At 37.9% G+C, this 17,924-nt stretch overlaps 1 protein-coding gene across 1 annotated transcript; it reads left to right on the top strand.

The window, feature by feature from the left end:
• The first annotated feature begins 1,117 nt into the window (after positions 1 to 1,117).
• LOC145774451 (phosphatidylcholine transfer protein-like) lies at positions 1,118 to 16,082 on the top strand. The gene is made up of 10 exons (XM_082585705.1): positions 1,118 to 1,405; positions 2,134 to 2,242; positions 4,787 to 4,847; positions 5,763 to 5,880; positions 6,471 to 6,605; positions 7,010 to 7,127; positions 13,173 to 13,258; positions 13,593 to 13,764; positions 14,244 to 14,311; positions 14,599 to 16,082. The coding sequence occupies exons 1-10, from the start codon at positions 1,391 to 1,393 to the stop codon at positions 14,701 to 14,703; spliced, it is 987 nt and encodes a 328-aa protein (XP_082441831.1). The 5' UTR covers positions 1,118 to 1,390; the 3' UTR covers positions 14,704 to 16,082.
• Positions 16,083 to 17,924: the final 1,842 nt, after the last annotated feature.

Genomic DNA, 17,924 nt, shown 5'->3' with positions numbered 1-17,924 from the left:
CGTAGAAAGATATTTTTTTTAGTCTATTCTTGCATTGGTTTTTACGACTGAAAAATCATACAAGTCCTATTGCCACATTTTCTTTCAATGCAGATTTTGCTTCACTTTTAGTTGAATGCTAATTAGGACTGTTCGAAACAAAAATATTAATGAAAGCGCCCAATTTGCATACCGGTATTTCAAATCATCTTTGTATCATCCTTTTTAGAGATTTATAATTATCATAAGACATGCAAACTACGAGTAACCTGCTTGTTGCCTCGATGGCTTGCTCCTTATCTTTCATAATAATCATTCTGAATGGCTTTCACTTTCCTACGCACCAGCGGCAACTGGAAAACTGATGATCCACTTCTACAATAGGACTGAACAAAATAAAAATAACTTGTCTTGTTTTTCGAATTGGCATCCCTTGATTAAGTGTATGAAGTGTTATCAAACGTACAAAATCTTAAATTTTAATAAACCAAGTCGAAACTGAGCACCCGTACTCCGCTACTTGTTTCATTGTCAGCTCGAAACAAAAACAAATAGCACGAAAGCGTCGTAAAATTCAAAGAGCATGGCCTTGTGACATAGTCAATAGTCATAGTCTTCTTAAATTTATTACAGTAACCTACCGCTAATCAGTAACGCTTGAGTTTTGAACAGGGATATCTTAAAATATATTCGTGGTTTTGAAATAAAAAGTGTTTTAAAAACTAAACCTTGTGAATAATTTCATTTCAACCACGTTAAACTTTCAAACGAAATCAGATGTTCGGCTAATGTCAGTGCTCAGTTTAAATGCTATAAATTTCTCAGCAAGCGAAGCTGAATATTTGCAGATTTTGCAGAAAAAGCTTACGACATGCTGTTTTTCGTTAGCTAAACGAATGTCTTCGTCGAATAAAAAAAAATATGGCCTTGAGGAAAAGCTTACTTGCAATAACAACAACCCAGCTGAAAGTTGTTTTGAGAGCGACACGACAGACATTCTAATTTTCCGAGAAATTATATGTTAGCAATGCTTTGCAGTTGGTGCTGAGAACTGAGGGCAAAGTCCAAGCTTGTTGAGCCGGGTTGCGTAAGCTGTCTTGACCAATTACTTCCTTATTCACCTTTTACAGAAGCCAACTTTATAGTTATTTTTGTCACAATAAATGTTGAGTTGGACAATTTCTCTGCAATAAACAACTGACTAGCTGTTTCGAGGTAACCATCGTACATTGGTAAGGTTACTACCGGTCATTTTCCCTCAACGTCGGCAATTCGTTGTTGCATTTGCAAAACAACCTCAAGTAGAAACAAAGAAATCAGCTGACGACTTGGCTACAACGAATTGCGGTTTGTCAATTTTTTGACGTCACTTGCCAGCGACTTTCACCAACTGCCCGAGTGAAAGACACACATGATTAAGCTGCAGGTGAGACAAGATGTTAGAAAATTTAATGTATCATTTATTTAGCAGCTCCCAAAGTTTAGCCTACACTGGAAACAAAACAACCCGTTAGAGTTGATCACATATGCTGCATTCTGCAATTATTGCACGCTTTTATGATTTTGAAAGAAAATTTCTGTAGATTTTCTCTCTCTGAAGAAGTCAAATATTACTTGCTGACAGTCTTCAGCTGAAGTTTCTTTTAGTGACCAAAACAAAAATCATAATTGAAGCAATTCATTATAAATTCAATTCATTCGTGTAACGTTAAACAGTGGATAGGGGAGCAATTAATTTGTTGAAGTCTAGCTACAGTCGAGAACAACGTTTTAATTGTTATCGTAAGGCGAAAGGCATGAAATAAAAGAATGGAAGGCAGCAACTTTGATCGTTTCTTCTTTTTTTTTTGTTAATGACATGAAGTTTCGAAGAGTTAGCCACTAATCTTTGACAATATTGTTTGTATAAATTCAAACCAGTGCCGTGGTTGGTTGCACAAAGCTGAGATAGCACATTCTGAGCTATGTTGTAGTTGAGGCCAACCACGGCAGATAGGGGAGTAGACGGACAGCCATGGATAATAATTGATCGGTCCATTGTACCGCCACGTTGAACGACTTTGAATGTTTTACTTTATAGTACCTAATGTAACTGCAAAAACTATCTAACATCTGCTACACTCTCAATAATGAGTGCAAATGTTTTTCTTTCAGGTTTTACGGTATATGGGAATACTGACAGTCATGAAGCTAAGTGTATTTGCTGTTTCTGCTCTTTCTATCTTGTTTCTCTTGGCGTGGGTTGTAGTGTACTGCCCAGTGGGTGAGTTGGTATTTGCTCTGCATTCAGCTATTAATTGCTTTTTTTATTTAACTCATGTGTTGCCGGTGTGATAATTAATCAGTGAAAATAGAATCTTTGAAAGAAAGTGATACACGCGAGGAAAAGACCTTAACATTTGAAGGACCTTTTCCTTGCCAACCTTGAAAGTGCAAAATTATATCTTCTGTTTTTATTCAAACTTGATTGTGTTAAAATGTATCTAGTAATTTAGCAAAAGCGTATTCGTCTAATACTCAAGAACACAGCTTACGGACAGCATGCTATAAATCATTTTGAAATTGGTTGGCCTTGTAGTCATAAAGCCAATATTGAAATGAAATATCCGTTTGTTTGGCTGATTTAGCAGTTTTAATCATCAGCAGGCTACTTTTATGGCCGTTGTACACATTTTTTCATGCATCATTGCAACGACTTGGCTGCCGAAAGTTTGTTTTCACCAGACGTTGCAAATTAAATATTAAACAGTGCGCACTGACACAAGTTCATTTTTTGAACCGATGTTGTTTCAATGGAGACAGACGCCAAGGTAATCGTTTATTGTTAGCTTCTTTGCATTAGTGGAATTTTCTGGTGCCGGTTCTCTGTTTATTCAAAAGTTTTTTGCAAATATTGATTATGTTGACCCATTGGCCTATGGGTTAGCCCAGGTGACGATTGATCATGGAAATTTCACGTTCACACATTTTGCCATCTAATGTGTGAGTACATACAGGCCGATTTCGATTTTTTACGTTTGAATCAAGGCCACCGTCCAAGCTTCCGTCCCATTTGAACTTGTTCCACGCCTGCAGAGGTTCAAGATATCTCAAAAGAACCGATTTTATTGCGTTTCTTAGCGAGGGTGGCGCAGCGTAGTTCTCCAATCATGCAATTCTGGTTCAACTCACGCCTTAAGCTGGTTGTTAATAAAATCGTTCTCCTATAGTTAGGATGTATTGTAGGGTAATAAATTAGCTGCGCGTGTACTGTAGTTGCTGAAAGAAAAACGGTCGCTAGAAATACATTGGTTCCCATGCTCTCATTAGTGCCAAAGCATCAACACAATGAGAGTCTTAGCCTACGTTCTTGTCTCCCAAAGCATGGCAAGCCTTAAAGCAGCCGGCGGCCATCGCGGACATGGCCGCTAAGTAGTGCTTGAATGACCGCCGGTGCTACCTCCTCAGTCGGCCAATTTGGCCGCTGATTTCTTCAGCTAATTATTTAATTTTGCAATAGAATGATTGTGGATTGTGCGGAAACATTTGGTATTGTATCGAAAATATCCAGCTGCGATCACCCGCTATAAGTCTTGTTTGTAATTCCCTGCTTTTATTTTAACAAAGTGTTAACCCGAAGTGCTAATTTACATTGGCTGGCAATATTGTCGTTTTTATGTTGATTCAATGTTGTCGGAAATCGTTGTTAAAAAGGAGAATTACCCAGACAACAAAATTCGTCATTTTTACCCTGATTTAACCACTGCAAACGTAGAATCAATGTAAAAATGACGGATTTTGTTGTCTGGGAAGGTTAGTTGACATCCGAGGGGAAAACACGTGTCTTCAGAGTTGAGAAATGTTTCCACTGTGGGTTAGTGACTTCACAGTTCACACCCTAAATGGTGACATCATAACGGTACAAATGGTCAGGTTTTATGAAAGGCGGTATGCAGTTGAAACAATTTAGTGTCGTTAGATGGTCCCGCAATACCGGATTACAACCCCGATAAAGCAGTTATTGCGTGTTACAACGATTCTATAGCAGGACGCCCAGACTTCAATAAAACTAGTCACTAAGTGATCATTTTGGCATTGTTGCAAGTTTAATTCTATTTACTTGTGCTATCGTTATTTTGGCCTCCAAGCACGCAGATTTGGCCGCCGAGAAGGAGCTCTCGGTAGGCCACGATGGCTGCCGGACAAAAACACGAGTTTTAAGGCCTGCATGGTGTCAAATGTGGAAACCACGTGACTTGCCTGCGATTCAGTGCAGGACAAATTATCGTTTCGTGACTTTGTTATGAAGCTAAGAGGTGTAACTTTAGAATTCTTAGACAAAAATTGAGATAAAATACTGACAGTGATAACTTTCATGTGAATTCAACGCCATGTTTTAATCATTGAAATTGGTCGATGTTTGCTATTTAAATTATTGTGAAATGTTCACACTGTGTACTTTGTATCAGCGTGACCAGACATGAGCGGTCGGCGCTTGAACGGTCTTGGCTGACTTCCAGCAACAACTTGCAGTAAATTTATTAACACTATATTTTGAAATATGTCTTTTGATATACTTTTTTTTAACTGTAACTTTAATTTGTTGTACACTTGGATAAAAACGAAACAGTTGGCTGCATGTTTCAAGTACGAGAGTGTTCAAAATGTTCTAAAATCATGTGGAAATTTGAAATATTTCGTTTTGACGTAAAGTTGTTTATTTGCTTGCAATTCAGGGATACTGCTTTAGGAAAATATCAACGAATGGTATTTTTACAAATAGATGTTATTTTGGTTTTGCTTGTAACATCTTTAAATGTATTTACAGGTTATGTCAATTCATCTATTACAACAAAAAGCAATGCGAATTCTAACGTTCACAGTCCCAAGTATGTCATTTGCCAAATTGAAATATCAGCATGGATCAGGCCATTAGTTATGATCAAAAATGTGAAGAGATTCACCAGAAAGTTGAAATCTTACCTGATATGTTACCTTCTGCAGCAATAGCTGTAACGTCCATCGGATAAACCAGAAAGTAAACGCAGAAACGTACAAGTTATTTTATTGCTTCACTGACTTTTCGCGCACCCTGACAATTAGCATAATTCTTGTAAAGATGCGCGAAGCCTCAGTGACGCAACACAAACAACTCGCATGTTTTGTTTTACAGTCTCATTCATCAGATGAACGTTGCAATTGTTGCTACAGTAGAAAAGTTAACAATACTGATGAACAATTGAGCATCCAAACTTTCTAGTGTTGTGTATGTAGGTTATAAATAATGCGTGTAATAATAGTCTCACATGAAATCTTATTTTTTCTCCCATTGCGACAAACATAGTAGAGATTATAGGCCACTGATGTAACAGACAGCAGGAAGCAGTGGAGGAACATTATGGTCATTGAGTCACCTTCTCCAATTATTTTGGCATGCTATTTTAAGTGTCTTTCCGAGACAAAGCCGCGTGCTCTGCAGCGGTGTCGAACCGACGTCCTTTCGAACGTCCCGCAAACGTTCTCACCATATGACTAGGCAGCCATCTGATCAATGTTGCGTTATCGTTTGTTATTTTTACACCCACAAAAGGAGTTAATGATATTGTTTCACAACGAAGTTCATTCCCAGACAGCAAATCTGTCACTTTTACATTGGTTCAACGTCTACAGATGTTGAATCAATGTAGAAATGGCGGATTTTGCTGTCTGGGTTACGTTTGGCTTCACGTTTGAGCATGGATTGTTGATTTATGACATTGGATTGTGCATTGGACTACTATATGTTTACGATTACTGTTTTTCAGAAATCGCCCAGAATTTGGTGGCGGAATTGAAAATAGCCAGGACAGGTCAAGTAACGGTGGGAATGCCGAGAGGGAAGAGAATGGTGTAAAAACGATGAGCAAAGCTGGTGATGATCAGGTTTGTGGTCAAGATAATACCACTTCTTGAAATTAATGTGGTAACCTAGTCAGCAAACCAGTCCTTTTTGCACTGATTCAACGTCTGCAGATGTTGAATCAACATAAAAAAGGTTGGTAACATGGCTTGAAATTTGGTAGCCTTGTACTGTTTTTTCCGAAAACACTGTATGTCTTTAGAGTATTTTGACCTTGTGCAAAAACGTAGGAATCAGCAAAATCTTAATGATTAAAGCAGTGCTTCCCAACCAGTGTTTCTAATTAGCCATCTGCAAGTTTCTGAAGATACAGCGTAACGTTAGGCACACGTTTACATAGGCTATAATAATCTGAGACATGACATAATTTTACTCTCAATGCCACGCTGGGTTGTGTAGCTTGTTGTAACTCTACTGTAGACCTTAAATCAAGGCAAAAAAATAATTTTGAAAACTGTACACAGCCTCATGTAATTCTTTCCCTAGTCAATAAAAGTGGCAGTTTCTACATCAAAGCGTCATTGTATGATTAATCATTTTTTAGCTTTGTTAGATTGGATTAATTAGTTGGTTTGAAGTACTTTCAAGTACACCGCTGTCTTTACATTTTCAGGGTGTGATACCTTTGCATAACTTTAAAGATTCTGCGTTTGAGCGATTGATTGATCAACTGGAAAATAAAGACATCAGCGGATTTGAATTTATGGCCGAATCAACCAATGTTACAATCTATAGGAAGCCGCAAGGGGTAATTGCTGTATATAAGACTATTAGATGTTGCATTTCTCTGTGTTTGTTACCAATTATCAGCTTTATCCGGTATGTCTATCTCGCTGCTTGATTATAAGACAAGTCCATTTGCTTTCTTCATTGAAAAATATGTTGCTTTTACGTTGTTTGCAACATGCAAAAACAACACCTGTGTGATATTGCCGACCAAAAAAAAAACATTAATTTATTTTGATACAGTAAAAGCTATCAGCGTGTAACAACTTCTCACACGAAGTTGTTTTTTTTACAAACTGTAGGCCTACGTAGTTTGTTATCCATTTTATGCTTCTGAAAAACAACAAACCATTTCCGTGTGGGGTCAATGCCTTACTTTTCGTTTATTGAAAGAATACATCGATGTAAACTGGTGTCTTTTTTTAGGATGCTGGTTTGTACCAGTACAAGCTATACGCCGTGATACCTGACGCCACACCAGAGGAAATCATTGGAGTTTTTCTTGACAGCGAATATAGGCTGGTTTGGGATGCTTACGTCACAGGTTGGCTACTGACTACTGAATTACCAGTTATTATAACAAAGTCGACCTAATTCTACACCAAACGTCGCTTCATACAGCTCCATATAATGCCACAATTGTATATGATTAACGTGTAAGATAGTCGCCTACATCTAATCAGTCATTTTTGTCATGCATTTTAGCTAGTTAAAAATGTTTCATTCCTTTTGGCACAAACCTCAATTCAGACCACCGATTATTTGAGGCTCTAGCACTAATTTGGTTTATACCCAATCGATATATTATTAAGCTTGTGTATTTGTCATGGTTAAAAACGTATATCCATATATTGGAAGAATCGTTATATGGTGTCAGTGTCACGTAGTGCAAAGTGACGCAAAAAGACAAGAAACAATGTTCCTAATGAGATGTTAAACCGAAAACACCTGCTAAAGTTTTGCTGCAAACACAATATAACATTCAATTTTTTTCCAAGTCAACTAGCATTGGCTATCACCCTGGATTTCAGTGCAGTCTCTTGATGTAAACACACCCATGCCCAGTAGCGTTGACAGGGGGTACCTTTGGACATAGGCGCCAACTTTTCAAAAAATCTTGGGGGCGAGAAAGGTGATGACGTCATAACCACAACGCTATTTTACTCAATTAAAATAGTCTTTGATTAAGCTTATTGTCTTGTTTATATTGACACCTAGGTCGCAAACCGAATTTATTAGAACCGCTGCTTGAAACGATTAGTTTTACGAATGCGGTACGCCAAGTCGCAAAAAAATTGATATTGTTAGCTCATAATTGGAATAGTTGGAAAACAAGCCAATTCATTTTCTTTTCGTGCGAGTGAATATAAAACGCAAGAAATCATGATCTCAAGCAGAGTGGAAACCCGCTATCAGTTTTATTAACCTCGTTTCCCTCGTTTTGTTAATTACTTACCTTCAAAGCGTTAACAACGGCGAAGTGTTTTCTCTTCTGTTTTTTATCGAAAGTCTTTATAGTCTTTTATTGAATACCGTAGTGCAGGAGTGTATAAATGAGTGTATGAGATGTAGCTGTAGCCAGAGGCGTACGCAGGATTTTCTCAAGGGGGGGGGGGGCATTGACAGTAGCGTAGCCAGGAATTTTGAAAGCGGGGTTGACGACCAGCGGGCGAAGCCCGACGGCGTTTTCGCCTAAGAGGACACCCAGCGGCGGGGGGTCTAGGGGGCCTCCCCCAGAGAATTTTGAAAAATTACTTTGAATTTGGTGCATTCTGAGAGCATTTTCAACAAAAATGTGGGTATGAATATTCCTGTAAAATGGTGCTGTCAGGTGGCATAGCAAAAGGATAAGATCATGTTTTCTTCGGCATTTTTCGGAAATAAAGCTAAGTCTCTATGTTTTCTTGTTGCTAATTCCTGGCTGAGATGTTTGGTATTGGCAAAACTCGCTCTTTTAATGCAGTTTTGTTTAAAATTAAGCAAGTTTTTTTTAGACTGAAAGCGTCATTCCCAAGCATAAAGAGACTGAAAGCATGATTCTCAATATCGTGACGTCACACGCGTGCCAAAGAGGGGGGTTGTAACCCCCAAACCCCCCTTGGCTACGCCACTGGCCATTGATATCCCAGACGTCTTCATGATATCCCAGTATGGTTTTAGTTTAGACTTTATCCATTTCTTTTTCACTATAATAGGCTTACAGAATACTATGCTACATTGGCATACCTGGGGTGGGGTAGGTGGATTGGGCCATGTATTTTGTATTGGCTTAGTTTATAGAACAACATTGTTAATTGCTTTGACAGTGCAATCCAAAGCATATTAAATGCCTTAATCTACGTCGTTAACTACTAAAACATTTTTAAGGGGTGGGGAGGGAAGCATGGCCCAATGGGGCCCCCCTGCGTACGCTAGTGGCTGTAGCCTATATATTTTCACAGTATATACATCAATACAGTTATTTAGATTGAAGCAAAACACGGATGACAGTTTTGAAAAATCCATTTTTTCTTTTTAAGCTGTATTCACGTAATTGTTCGTTGTGTCGTGGTTTTAACTCGATAAAGTTTTCTAAAATCGATTTCATGTTTGAAGTCACAAAAAATCTAACAGACGTTTGGATAACTCGTGAAATGAGAATACACGTTCAACCTCGCATTCGCTTTTTCGCTACCAAGCGTTTTGACTTTGAAGTTGCTCCTCACGCGCGGAAGATAAGCAGTGTGTGACTGTGAGCGTGAGCATCTCAGTAGTAATTCGCGTTCCAGAGAGAGCCATGCGATCAACTGCTGTTTTGCGGCATAATATCTTTTCACAAATTGGGACTAGGTGGGCAAACTTTCAAAAAAGGGCACTTTTAGCGCGCAAATTATGTTAAAAAGGGCATTTTTTCCGAGCGTAAAACATGTAAAAGTGTATATTTCGCAGGAAAATTGTGGGTGAAAAAACGTATTATACTTAGGCTAAACTTTTGAGACCTATAATTGATTCCTATATTCATCTCCGCCCACAATATTTTATAAATAATAATGTAGGCCTAATAAAATTTAATCTAGCAACATTTAGTTGCAGAGGTCTCTTGTACGAAAGTAAAAAGAAACAACTATGATAATATATGATACACAACTGCTAAGATATTATAGTGAGTTGAATCTTTGCAGAATTAGATGATTGTAAAGAGCTGGTATTTCATTTTGGTGAAAATCAGGCAACAAACTTTGGTAATTCAGACTTTCAAAATCTCACACCAAATTTGAGGTAGTCTGTAGTCACAACACAAATTGATAATCTGCTTGAATGGAACATTAACGATAACTTAAGTAAGGTCAAAGGTAGGCTCATAAGTTCTAGATGTATGCTGAGAAGCTTTCCATTTAGCTGTTCATTCTCTGCCAAAGAAATAAAATAGTTCAAAATGTGAAGAGGATCAAAAACGTTACTTGATCACTTTTATAATCTAAAAAGTTCAATCGAAAAAAGCTGCAAGTTTTCTCACAACTATTATGCCTAATAAAAAAATATTTTTGAAATAAAAAATTGTACAGAACCTGTTTGTGTTATACAGCTTGTCCTGTCACTTTTCTTGTTCTTTTGTCATTGATGACTAAGGTTTGGGTAGCCTACCTGGCTGTTGTTTAGTCTTGCAAATCATTTTCCATGTCTTTTGGAAATTTAGATCATGCTGCAGTTTTGTCAAACTGCAGAGCAGTCCGCTCATATTATACAATAACTATAATGAATAACTAGCAGCGAGACATCAACAAGCTGATAAAACATTATTGCTCAGTCCGGCATAACCTGCTAATTCCAATGCATCATTACTAGGGCCGGCAAAAGTCAATAAAGTAAAAAATTTTTAAGGACCTTGTCTGTCCACGAATCAAAGAATAAAGTTGTTTTCAGCACCTAGGGGACTGTTTCTAAGAAGTTTAGGCTATAGGACAAAATAAAGTCAAAATTGACAATAAAGTCAAAATTTGTTAAATTATGGCTTTTGACAAACTTTTTGTGTTTCTTGAGAGTAATTTTTGTCAAAATCCTCGTAGAAGCATTGTAAATCAGGAACTGCGACACAATTAAACCATATTAACCCATAAAAGCAGGAAATATGTCATAATGCCCACTTGGATAACTTTTATCGCAAATTGTCCACTGTTTATTCGTTGTTACGTATTTAATTATTCTTATAAAATACTTCCTCTTCACAAATGGTCCATTCGAAGATCAACAGTTTGGATTTTGGGAATAGCCTACTGACATCAGGCCCGGATTTAAGGGGGGCAGAGGGTGCAGGTGCCACGGGCCCCCCGACTTTTGAAGGGCCCCCTACGTGAAATAAATGTGATTTTTGTGTGTTATTTTTTTCTTTTAGCCTTTGAATTTTCTGCAAAATGCTGTGCAGTGCTGGATTAATGCTACTATAGACGTAGAGGTGGCTTTTCGCGCCGTAGGCGCAAAAATTTTTTTTGCATGGGGGCCCCCCGATCTAAAAGTGCCCCGGGCCCCCCATCAGCTAAATCCGGCCCTAATTGACATTCTGTAATACAAAAATGCCTAAGCAAGCTAAATCGTCTTCAGCAAAAGTTAGACAGATTTGTCGAGATTTTCCTGATGAATTTAATGTAACTCCCGGGGTGATTTAAGGTGCAATTTTTGCGAGTTTATAGTGAAGTGCGATAAAAAGTATTTTGTTGAAAGCCACAGGAAAAGTAAACGCCATCAAGCTGGATTGGAGCGACAACAAGCATCGCAATCAAGGCAAACTTTTATTGAACAAGCCCCTTTCATTGATCACGTTTGGGTCTGAAATCGACATAATATTATGTTTGGGTAATTGGTATCAATTCAAGGAAGAACTGTGACCTCTACAAATAAGCAATTTCGTTAGGTCAAAGTAAAGTCAAAATTTGATAAAAATAAAGTCAAAAAAAAATTTTTTTAGGTCAAAATATAAATGGCCCTAATCATTATACACATCCTACCTAGAAAGAACAAGAAAATTCAGTTGCGTTAAGCCAGAAAGAAGTAAATGAACAGAGTTAAAAAACGAAATCTACTTAAGGGAAACTGTAGCCTACTCAATTTTAGCCCTAGCCAGTTAAAAATATAAAAATACGACGATTCCCATCGTACCAAAACATATTCCTTATCATTTTTCGTTAAGAAGCAATTGCTGAATCACTTTTATCAAAATTGGAAAGGACTACTTTGATGACATAGGGGTAGGGTTACACTCTCAAGTCAGCTTCCTGGGTCTATGGGTCATTAATGGTAAAAGCTGTGAGAATCACGAAGTAGTTGCGTTGGCACTTGGCAGGTTTCGTTCCTAAGAAATGATGTAGCCTAGGCATCTCGCGTGATGCCACCCTATGTTGCTATAGCATAAATATATAAAAGTAACTGCAATGAAATTCAACGAATTCCCACGTTCAGTAGCGCTGATAGATCGCAGAAGTGAAGTGTTCCATGAGAAAGTAGAAAAAATACAGATTTACTGTTTTAAGATAAAACTAGGATCAAACTTAAACAAAAAGTAAGTCTTAAAAATTGCCCACCTAGTTTCAAACTAGGGGGGCAAAAAAAGGGCTAGAGGGGAAAGCGAAGGGACTAGGTGGGCAATTGCCCACCTAGCTTATATGTGAAAAGATGCTATGTTTTGCGGGCAAGAGCAACGTAGGCTGTTTTTCGCTTTCGGCATTCTTTTAAGTCGTTTAAGTTCTTTCGCGAAGTATTTTATCTTTGAAACACCACTTGTAATAGCCATTTTTGTTGCCGCTCAGCCATAAATTTATGGGGGGCGCCGGCCTCTCAGAAGTCGGCGCGTATGCCTTTGGACTAGGGCCGGGATGACTTTAGAGGCCCTGTAACCTTTCCAATGGGCCCGGGAACTTGAAGGAACCACAGCATATCATTAAACAGCTTCCTTATATTATTCTTTACCAAAGGTATGACATCTGCATCAATTTGATGCATTTTAGCTAGTTAAAAATGTTTCATCTCTTTTGGCATAAACCTCAACTCAGACCACCTTGAAACTCTAGCACTAATATGGTTTGTACCCAATCGATATATTATTAAGCTTGTGTATTTGTCAAGGTTAATAACGTTTATCCATAGATTGGAAGATTCGTTATGTGGTGTCAGACTGTCAGTGTCACGTAGTGCAAAGTGACGCAAAAAGACAAGAAACAATGTTCCCAATGAGATGTGAAACCGAAAACATCTGCTAAAGTTTTACTGCGAACACAATATAACACTGAAAATTTTTCCAATTCAACTAGCATTGGCTATCACCTTGGATTGCAGTCTCTTAAAGATGTAAACACACCCATGCCAAGTAGCGTTGACAGGGGGGTACCTTTGGACTAGGGCCGGGATGATTTTAGGGGCCCTGTAACCTTTCCAATAGGTCCGGGAACTTGAAGGAACCACAGCATATCCTTTGGATATTGTGCATCTATCTTAGAAGTGTCTCGATTTGGGGCTCGAGAAGCGCAATACTACCGGGCCCAAATTATCTTCCCAACGACCCTGTCTACGCCAAGGGAGTGTCGCTGCATTTCTAATACCGGTACACATTTCTCTACAGATCTGTACTACGTGAAGCAAAACAAACAAGGACCAGATGTCATATATTTCAACGTCGACTATCCGTGGCCGTTGGCGAACAGAGATGTATCCTTTTTTATCTGATCACTTTGGCGAGAAATGTTAAAAGTATGGTTCAAAAATCGCCAAATATTTTTGAGTTTTTGTTGTTGTTTTTATTTTGCAGCGCAACGGTTTTACACTTTTAATCATTTAGATTTAGTTGCTACTTGCTACGTTGTTGTCAGCTTGTACCTTCATGGCATGCCTGAAGATGGACACGAAGATTGACTTCCTTGCCTTTCGTCTGTTCGATGATAATTTTAATTTTAAACTACTTCGCACAGACTTAGATACGACAAAATCACCCGAAAGCTTAGATCTATCTTCAATTAGTGTTTCCTTGACTGCCTTTCTTCAGTACGTTTACGCTCGAGAAGGCAGAAGACTGATGCGGAAAGGTGCAGAATACACAACTCTCGTCATGCACAGTGTTGTCAAGGACGAAGTTCCAAAAATCAGTGGCGTGGTCAGGGTAGACGACTACCATCAGTCGGTGTCCATGACCAAATTTGGAGATCACGGCACAAAAGGTGAGCGACCATTCGGACCACAGTTAACATGAGATTGCCAATTCACAAGCATAAAACTACCCTGTTAAAACTAAACTGACACCCGATAAACTAGGAAAGCCATCAAGTAATTCCTTAATGAATCCGCTAATACCTATGCTTATTACAAAGCAACTGCATGAAGTGTCACAGTGGTTTATTTTATGACAAAAGTTGCAAATTATAAAATCTAAAATAAGTGTATTATATTAATTAATTTTAGTTTTTAGACCGATAATGGACGCTTTTTAATTAAACTCTCTACAAACTGCCTTAATAACTAAGTAATAAGTTATCTGTATTTTCTGTCAGCATTAACTTTTATTAACTTTCTGTAACGTAAGTAAATAGCAATACGTGCTACCCAGTGAAAAGTCGCACTGTGCAGTGGCTCACTTTGGTCACGGTACATTTCATGTATTGTCTTTCGAATTGATTTGATGAACTACTTTCTGTTTCAGCTTACATAGAATATTACGACAACCCTGGTGGATCAATGCCGTCATGGCTTATTAACTGGGCCGCCAAGGTGAGATTTTGTGTCAGTTTTCAGCTGAGAACTAAACATTTTTGGATTAGTGCTGCTTGCTTGTACTAAGATAAGATGAAGATGTAAGCATTTATATTCTCTTGTGGGAACTTGTTTTTATACGAAATACTTTTACGAATTGTTGTTACAACGGTTTGCGTTTATGTGACCATATAGGTTTAAAATTCAGTTTCCAAAAGTAGCTATAAAATCGTTTTTGAAAGAACTTTATGAATTATGCATATAGGCTTCATGAATCGCGTGTATTAAGAGGTTTTACATTGTAGACTGGTGTACCTGCCTTCCTGAAAGATTTACGAAGAGCCTGCGCTGGTATCAAAGACTTTACTACAAAGAAAAACAAAAAAATGTTGACAGTTCCTTTACATTAAGCATTTAAGCAAGCAAAAACAGGGGTTAATCTGGGCTTTTACTACCAGCAAACTTTACAGGACGTCATCCATTGCATGAATGCCGTATAGTGTTAACATTTGCCCACTGAACTGCAATGATATATAAGAATGAAAAAAGGGATTTATAAATTAATCTTTTCCTTTTTTATACAAAACAGTAATCTGCATTGCGTATCTCTATGTATTTTTTACTTATTGCTCTCTAAGAGAGATTTCAAAAGAGAACTGTTTGAACTTTTGTGGACTCTGCAGAGGTCGAACTGTGATGTGTGCAGCCCACGAAATCTTACTCGTGAATCTAAAAACTATTCGATTGGATTCGTTATCTTTTGCTTTCATACGTTGAATAGTTCACTTTGCATTCTTTTTTTTGTGATGAATCGGTGACACACACTACGTTGATGGCGCAATTATTCGATGGCAGTTCTTAAATGATTTTAAGAGAACTTATTGCAGGCCAGACGACAAGTATTTTGTACGCTTGTTTTTCGCTGTCGCATATTTCCTCACGTTGATACCTCATATAGGCCTAGTTACGTGTTTTTAAAGCCTGCTGACAAAACGAAATTATCGCCATCGAACTACGTTGGATAATATGGAAATGCTCCATTTTTGGCATTGGAAAAATAATTCAGTACTGAAATATTTTTAAGATTGAAAAATTGTTGTTGTTTAGAGTTTATGATATTGAAAGAAGGCCTTTTTCTACGGTGTTGCTCCATCAACGCTAATCAAATCATAGAGTGGCTGGCTGACACCATGCTGCTTATTTTTCAACAAAAATTATTATTTTGATGTTATAGTTAAATTGCTGCACGTCCCTGTAAAGTTGCAGGATGCTTTCTAAAGATTTTGATATTTCGTTTTAGTGACTAGCATTTTTGCCATGTGTGGTTTCGTGTTTTAAAGGAGCACTATTTAGAATTTTGATTTGTTGACGCATGCATTGCATCAACTTAAAACCAGTTAATTCTGTAAACAACTGCGTCTTTTGGTTTGTTTTTAACTACTAAAGCAACTACTGTACCGCTTCGTGTTTTTTTTTGTTTTTTTGTATTTTTGGTAGCCTAAAAATAAAGATCAAATGTTGCTGAATTATATTGATTAATCACCGCTTCATGCCTGTTTACCGAAAATGCTTAACTAAAAATTCAATTGATTTATCAGGCTACCTGTGTAGGCTAATCTATTATTATTCGTATTGGTTGATGGCGGAGATCGGCGTAAGCTATATCTGTGTGAGCAGGCGCGGATCTATGGGGGGGCCCAAGGGGCCCGGGCCCCCCCGAAATTTTGTGAGAAATTGTTGAATGGTTTGATATGCTTCAAAACAGCTGATATTAGTCCCACAGCGGACTTAATTTATCCCGGGGGGGGGGGGGGGGGAGGAAATTATTTTTTGTTGAAATTATCCATGGATTATACATTTTAATAGCAACATTTGTTGGAGCTGGCTCAGCTGAAACCAACGCTGAGCCAAATGACGTCAGTTGAAACAATCTGAAACTCGAATTGTTTTATAGTTTTTAGTCTTCATCATAATTTCAATCAATTACCGTAGGCTATATGTCTGCAAACATACAAATATCCAATTGGTCATGGACACTGCATAGGCTACAGGGTTTTAAACCAGATTTCAAGTTTACTTTGCATGCTGTTAACAATTTTTATTTCAGCAAAATTTATTGATGAACATGTCGTATATATCGTAGTATCATTGTTCACAGTGGCGTAGTCAGGGGGGGGAGAGGGGTTGGGGTTACAACCCGCTCTTTGGCACGCGTGTGACGTCACGATATTGAGAATGATGCTTTCAGTCTCTATCCCCATAAACATTGGCTCGTAAAAACACGAGAAATATACGTGTATTACACGAGTTTCCTCAGAATTTCACGTGTTTTTCACGACCAATGTTTATGGTGATGTCTCTATAACAAAGTTTGCCTAATTTTAAGCGAAACTGCATTAAAAGAACGAGTTTTGCCAATACCAAACATTCAAACATCTCAGCCAGGAATTAGCAACAAGAAAACATAGAGACTTAGCTTTATTACCGAAAAAATGCCGAAGAAAACATGATCTTATCCTTTTGCTATGCCACCGGACAGCACCATTTTACAGGAATATTTATACCCATATTTTTGTTGAAAATGCACTCAAAATGCACCAAATTCAAAGTAATTTTTCAAAATTTTCTGGGGGAGGCCCCCCAGACCCCCGCCGCTGGGTGTCGCCTTTGGCGAACACGCCGTCGGGCTTCGCCTGCAGGCCGTCAAAACCCCAAAATTCATGGCTACACCACTGATTGTTCATATTTGTTTTATCTTTTTCTTACTTTTTAATTCATTTTCAAATTTTCTGGCCCCCTCCCCCCAAAAAAAAACTCTTAGATCCGCGCCTGTGTGTGAGCGTCTGCGGCAAAACTCAATCCTGGCATTTTGACGCACTTGTAAAGGCTTTTAACTGCATTGACACAGTGAAGTTTCCTTTTTGTTGTTAAGTGTTGTTGTCTGTAAATTATTCCATTTACTCAGTGCCACTGATGGAAAACTATCTTTTAAAGTTTTGCTCAAGCGCATAACCTGATTCTTGAACCGGCGCAACTTCATTTTACCATTTTATTGTTCACAAAGTCGGGAGCTTATCCAACTAAGTTCTTCATTAATTTTCTTTTTGTAGCTTGAAGCGTTGATCTCCGCCATAAAACCTTCTAATGATGTGCACCCGAATGTGTTGAGTAGTTTGACACATGAGCTTGTTGTCAGATTGTTTCACTTTCTATTCATACTTGTTTAATTCTTCAGATCTTCGTCTGTAGGAAATCATCATCAAATGTTTTTTATTCTGTAGGCTATACGTATTAAAGCTATACGAAAAGCCTATCTTCGCATTCTTGAAAAAATTGTAAGACTTTTTTATCTGATACGCTACTGTCTTGTTCATATGAATTAAGTAAAAAATATGCTGCGTTTTTATAACATCATTGATACAAGTACTAATACAATTCTATGCTTACCAATGCAATTATGAAGTGATTGCTTTAATTTAAGTTATATGTACGTTGATAATGATGAATTTTTCCTATGCATTTTTAAATAAAATGTGTTGGCCATGTTATTGTCACACTTTTGAAGGCAATGGTTTGTTCAATGAAGTTAGTGTAATTACGCTACTGAGTTGAACGGTAAGCATTAGAACAT

This window comes from Aplidium turbinatum, chromosome 7 (genome assembly GCF_918807975.1).
Source record: "Aplidium turbinatum chromosome 7, kaAplTurb1.1, whole genome shotgun sequence".
Lineage (NCBI taxonomy): Eukaryota > Metazoa > Chordata > Ascidiacea > Aplousobranchia > Polyclinidae > Aplidium > Aplidium turbinatum.
The sequence above is the reverse complement of the archived record's forward strand: the minus strand, read 5'-3'. Positions and strand labels throughout refer to the sequence as shown.